The sequence below is a fragment of the Meleagris gallopavo genome, chromosome 2 (assembly GCF_000146605.3).
Source record: "Meleagris gallopavo isolate NT-WF06-2002-E0010 breed Aviagen turkey brand Nicholas breeding stock chromosome 2, Turkey_5.1, whole genome shotgun sequence".
NCBI classification, from domain to species: Eukaryota; Metazoa; Chordata; class Aves; order Galliformes; family Phasianidae; genus Meleagris; species Meleagris gallopavo.
Genome location: NC_015012.2, coordinates 68,938,209 through 68,944,407, shown reverse-complemented (window position 1 = coordinate 68,944,407; position 6,199 = coordinate 68,938,209). Strand labels below are relative to the sequence as shown.

The 6,199-nt window shown below is 39.6% G+C and overlaps 1 protein-coding gene across 1 annotated transcript; it reads left to right on the top strand.

Moving 5' to 3' along the window:
• The first annotated feature begins 57 nt into the window (after positions 1-57).
• LOC104909868 (kelch-like protein 32) lies at positions 58-5,388 on the top strand. Its single transcript, XM_010707566.3, has 2 exons — positions 58-638; positions 4,602-5,388. The coding sequence occupies exons 1-2, from the start codon at positions 582-584 to the stop codon at positions 5,358-5,360; spliced, it is 816 nt and encodes a 271-aa protein (XP_010705868.1). The 5' UTR covers positions 58-581; the 3' UTR covers positions 5,361-5,388.
• Positions 5,389-6,199: the final 811 nt, after the last annotated feature.

Here is a 6,199-nt window from a genome sequence, read left to right as displayed (position 1 = left end):
TATATATATATATATATATATATATAAATGATATTTCTGTTCAGTTGTTGCTAGAAAAAACAGCTCAGTTTTTCCACCGCTTGTTTGCTTCATCTCAGTTACTAGGAGCCGTAGGTGGTGTAAACTAACATAATTCCTTTGCAGTCTTTGGGTCTCTGATGTGCCCAATGAATACATCGGCTGAAGATCAGACAAAGATGACTTTAATGGAGTTTCCAAGACCTCTTGAGAAAGGAGTCCAAGGAGCCATTTCTCTGTAGAAACAAACTTTCCCTGTTGCTGACTTTGTGATTTAAAGTTTCCAAATGAACTTGGTTGCAACAAGTACGTCAAACTTTGCACTGTAATCTTGCCTGTTCAGCATCTTTCTTGAATCAAAGCTGTAATTGGCAGCCCAAAAAAGCCTGATAGCTATCCATTGCAGAGATGTCTTCAACAGGAGTGAAGCTCCTAATTCAGCTTTAACCTGCACTGCCCCTTTGCCTTCTCCAGCTGTGGTATATATATGATACATAGATCATAATGGCAGAGAGGGAAAGGCTGAAGTTCCAACACTGTGTGAGTCAGGCTGTCGAAGCACTATGCTGGAAGCAGAAGCTGCCATTGTACATACAGTGGAACCACCATCCAACAGGAAGGTACATTTAGATGTATACTGCAACTGCACACAATACGTTTTCCATCTGTTTCCTGATGTTTTGAGAATGTACTTCATTGCTGCATCAAATAATATCACCTTGGAACAGAAAAATCCTGTGGGTAAAGGCTTCAGAATAAGAAAATTAATCTGGCTTGAAAATCCTGTCCTTCTGAGAGTCTACTTTTGTCATTTACTTAGTTTAGAAGACGAATATGGCAAAATATATTATTTATTAAAGTTAATATAGGTACTTGGCTGTAGCTTCCTTTTTACACACACTCATACATTAAAATTAATAGGAAAAGAAGCTTCTTACAGTTTAAACAGAATTTGCCTATATGATACCAGCAGTAGGAGTCTTTCCTTATTTTTGTAAATTATTTAGCAGCGATACGAATATTTTAAAATTCCAAATTGTGGACAGTCTCTTTGTTTTCACTTCCTTGCTTGTTTGCACTTTAAACATAGATGTAATTTCAAGTGCTATTGGTACCTCCTTAGAGAAGTTCGAATGTCTCTCCTTGCAGTGTCATACTGTGTATAATGGCTTTGAGTTTATTCTGCAATTGTAATCTGATTGTAGTTGCTAATCACTACTGCTCAATAGGCACCGTAATTAGTGCACAGATGGGGTTAATTTTTGAGTTTCCTTGAAGGCACCAGACTTCTAAGACTAAATTAAACAAATACTTAGTGAAGGTAGAACTTACATTGATTAATATACAGGTGTTTGCTGATATATTATGTGTAAATTTCTCTTTCCACTATGTGTACAATTTACTTTTGCCTCCTTTACAATAATGGAAATTTAGAACTGTATTACAGTCCATCAGTGACTATTTCTTCTACATGCAAAAGACTTGTTTGGAAATTTAATTTTCTTTCTTCTGATCTTCTCCCCCTTCAGCTCTCCAATAGCTGTCAAACCATCCACTGACTAGAGTGTCAGTTCACTTCACAGATAACTCAGTTTTCTTCCATGCTCCATGGTGTGAGACAGCACATTCTGCTAGAGAGCACTGTAACAATGCACACTGCATCAGAAATGTATGAATCTAAGGCTCGTTTTGTGAGTTCCCCTAAATCCATATAACCAGCTTCATAGCCCTGTGTCTCAACCTACGAGATTGCCATGTGTTCTCTGAAAAAATATATATAAATACCTACACCTGTAGCTTTAATACAGCGTAATTATTTTTTAAGGAGTGTCTCAAATAGAGATTATGGAATTTAAAGTCAAGTAACAGTCGTTATCATTAGCAAGACAAAGGCATAAAAACAGTATTGCTTTTAGCTCGTGCCACCTTTTCTGTGCCTTGGCGTACCAGGAATTAGGTGTTGGTCACAGAAATACAGCATCCACTACAGTCAAATTGTGTTCAGCAGTAGCTTGAGTTAGTCTGGACAAGCGATTCTGAACAAACTGTGATTCCCCACATCTCAGTTGTTTCCCTAAGATCCAAGAGAGCTTCTCTGCTGATTATCAAATGTCTGTAGAATGTTCTGGTGATACAGTGATATGCAGGGTTCTTAATTCTGCCTCATAAATTACTGCAATTTACTACAATAGTCCTCTGCTAAGTCTGAGTGATATTGAGTGATGGCCAGTAGCTCCTGTACAGAAAATATACAACCCAGGATGCACTTCATTCTCCTGTTGCAGTTGCTCATCAAAAAGGAAATGTGGAAGTAGTATAGACCAAAGGTACCTTTAGGTGCTGCTTTTGAAGGATCCCCTCTTGTAGTTTGAAACCACTTCCTGTTATCCTATTACAACAGACCCTGCTGAAGAGTCTGTCCCCTTCTTTCCTATAACCCCTCTTTAGATACTGAAAGGCTATTATCAGGCCTCCCTGGAGCCTTCTGTTCTCCAGGTTGGACAGCCCCAGCTTTCTTAGTCTGTCCTTGTAGGGGAGGTATAAATTCTTCTTTAACATAACAACAAATCATTCAGGCAGGGTGAATTTACTTGTTGTCTTTGTTATAACGAAGATAGCCTGAATTCTGGTGAAATTCAAATGTCTGGTCAATTAGGAAATATAAGTGCCTCTGAAGACTTTGAGGAATAACGTAGGGTAGGGAGTTAACCAAAAACTCTCAATAGGACACACCAGATATGTAGATTTGGTTTGTTTAGAACATTCCAATGTAATCCTCAATGATTTCAAATCCATAAACACTTTTAAGTGTATGTAATTAACTTCCTTTTATCTTCAGGCCTAAACACATACAGCTAACGCACGTTTTGAAGCTCACTACAGCATTTATCTCACTAACCTACTGTTGCAACTACTGATGCCCTTCATTGATTCTTTGTTTCACGAGGGTTGAGAACAGTAGTGAAAAAAACATTTCAAATTAATCTTTATAAGAAGGTGGGTTTAGTCTGTCACCTTCCCTCTTTGACAGAATACAGAAGCAGCAATAATGTTGATATATTGTACTTATATGAAGGTCTTTAGTAAGACAGAAGTCTGTCTTTCCAGTTTTTTCATGTGACTTCTCCATGAGCACTACAGGGCGGTGAGTTTTAGATGAAACTGCTATTACTGCATGACTAGTTGCAGCTCCCCATCCAAGAGTTGTCAGGATATGGAAAAAAAATCAAGCAAGGGAGCCTGTCCTTATCTAGAACCATCCAATGTCTTTATGAACGACTTAAGAATGTAAAAACAAGGTTTTTATGTTTTCAGACAATCAGAAGGTGGAATGGTCTACAAGCACTTTTGTAAATAAAATTATGATTGGAAATATTATTGGCAGACTGAAACAGTGTCTTGAAGTAAACAGTGACTTGAAGACTTGAATGACAGTGAAAGTGTGACACTTTGTGGAAGTTCTTTGGGGAAAAAGATGGGAATAGCAGTATGTCAGCAGTGTCATTAGTGCATGGGTCAGCAATATCGTAGTATATTAATGGTCTCATGTAACAATATACAAACAAGAATGGCATAGACTGGTACAGTCCGTGATCTTTTAAATCTGTTCTCTACTACTACAACCCTAAAAGGAAGCTGGTTTTCATCTTTTATGGATGGGAGGCAGTGATCATCAAACTCAAGGGCTTCCCAAAAAAGGAAAATGAGACAAGTGAGTTGAAAGGTGTAGAATTCCATCACAATTAAAAGGAAGATCTGCCCAAGAAGATACCTGAGTATGAGGGGCAGTTTTCTTGTGGAAATAAGGGTATTTTCGCCACTGGAGATTTTCAAGAATTATGTGTACATTTCTTGAAATGATTTAGGCCCTTTCTAGCCTCTTTTCAGACCTGGATGGATTGAATATGCTTTGTGTAAATTCAAATCTGTGTGTTGTTTTGGATGTTGATACCACCCGTGATTGCTGATCAGTTTCAGAGTCTTTCTCTCCTCTTTCTCCCAGTTTCAAACCAGCAGAACCTCATCTCTACTCCTCTCAGGCCCTTTTACACTTCTCTCATTTTTTTTTAATAAAATAAATGAAGCGGGAAATAAAAATAAAAGACCTATTATCTATTTATTTATTTTTTTTCTTCATAAATTGAATTAAAAGTAGAGGGAGGAGAGTATTGTGTTTCTTTTCTAATCATGTAACTGGAATCCTGCTTTTCTTTCTAGTGGACCTGTTACCACATAGTCCCTATATTTGTATTACTGCTTCAGCAGCTTCATCCCAGACTGTGCTCTCCTATAGCATCACTAACTGTAGGAATATTGCACGTAGTGGTATTACAGTCTGATAATACTGCGAAAATTCTTTTGGGGAATGATGCAATACAATGTTTTTATGTGTAATATAGGCAGATATTTAGTATGTATCTTCTATGTTGACTCACATTCATTCATGACTACTTTTTGTATGGACTGAGGCAAGTATGTAGCTCTACTTGGAATGAAAGCACAGATTTTAAAGACCAAACTTTGGCAGAATTATATCCGAATAATTGGTATTTTGTTTTTCCCTTCCTTCTCCCTACTTCCAGTTGGCTGTAAGGTGGTTGGAGCACAACTGCCACTACCAGTACATGGATGAGCTTCTCCAGTACGTCCGCTTTGGCCTTATGGATGTGGATACACTGCATACTGTAGCTCTTTCTCATCCTCTCGTCCAAGCTAGTGAAACTGCAACAGCGCTTGTTAATGAGGCCTTGGCTTACCACCAGAGCATCTATGCACAGCCAGTTTGGCAAACCAGAAGGACAAAACCCCGCTTCCAGTCAGACACTCTTTACATTATTGGTGGGAAAAAGCGTGAAATCTGTAAAGTGAAGGAACTGCGCTACTTCAACCCGGTCGATCAGGAGAACGTTCACATTGCAGGGATCGCAAACTGGAGTGAGCTTGCGCCGATGCCCATGGGGAGAAGCCACCACTGCGTTGCCGTCATGGGAGACTTCCTGTTTGTGGCGGGTGGGGAAGCTGAGCACTCCACGGGACGCACCTGTGCTGTGAGGACTGCCTGTCGCTATGACCCCCGAACCAACTCCTGGGCAGAGATAGCTCCCATGAAGAACTGCCGGGAGCACTTTGTGCTCGGAGCAGTGGACGAATACCTGTATGCAGTAGGAGGCAGAAATGAGTTGCGTCAAGTCCTACCTACTGTAGAACGCTATTGTCCCAAGAAGAACAAGTGGACCTTTGTACAGTCCTTTGACCGATCGCTTTCGTGCCATGCTGGATATGTGGTGGATGGTCTTCTTTGGATATCAGGTAGAAACATTTCTCACAGTTTTAGGTACTAACGAGATATCAAAATGCAGTCTTGAATGACTGGTAGTAAATCATCTTTGGTTTTATATGTCAAGATAACTTTTGTCTTAGGAGTGAGTATTTTAAAGAACTTCAGAATGGAAGCATGTAATGAAGCCTGATTAGAGGTATAGGGGCAGAACACAGCTGCCTAATAAATATGAAAGGGAGCTTATAAATAGGAAAGAAACCAACTTTTTACACAAGCAGATGGTAATAGGACAAGGGGAAATGATTTTAACTAAAAGAGGGAAGATTTACATTAGATATTAGGAGGACATTTTACTCAGAGGGTGGTGAGGCACTGGCATGGGCTGCCCAGAGATGTTGTGGATATTCCATCTCTGAAGGTGTTCCAGGCCAGGTTGGATGGGGCCTGGGCTGCCTGATCTGATGGATGGCAACTGTGTCCACAGCAGAGTTGGAACTGAATGGTCTTTAAGATCCCTTCCAACCAAAGTGATTGTGTGATTGTGTGATTTCTATGTTTCAAGTTGCATATGTTGTGTACACTACTTCCAATCACCATCCATAAATCGCAGTGAATCAAAATGATAATGCACTTTTTGACAAGTTTTGAATTACAAATTCTGTGTGCTTGCTGAAAAACAAGAAAGCAAAACCCATTTTCTGTAGTATGATCAGGTACTACTGTGTTTATTCCTGCAATCGGGAATTAAATGCTTGTTGGCTTGTGTAGCTGCAGGGCTTAAAGGCAGGTGATTGAACTCCTCCTTCTTGCTCTTGAAGATATATTAACAGGCCACAGCAACCTTCATTAGAAATCCTGTGTGACTCTGGCTGTCAATAACAAGTGCACAGGACTGGCTAG

What these genes read in the sequence shown, in the direction of transcription:
- LOC104909868 (XM_010707566.3), top strand. Translation starts at nt 582, where the DNA reads ATGCTGGAAGCAGAAGCTGCCATTGTACATACAGTGGAACCACCATCC. An exon ending in AACCACCATCCAACAGGAAG is followed by an intron (nt 639 to 4,601) that starts GTACATTTAGAT and finishes CCCTACTTCCAG; the next exon opens with TTGGCTGTAAGGTGGTTGGA.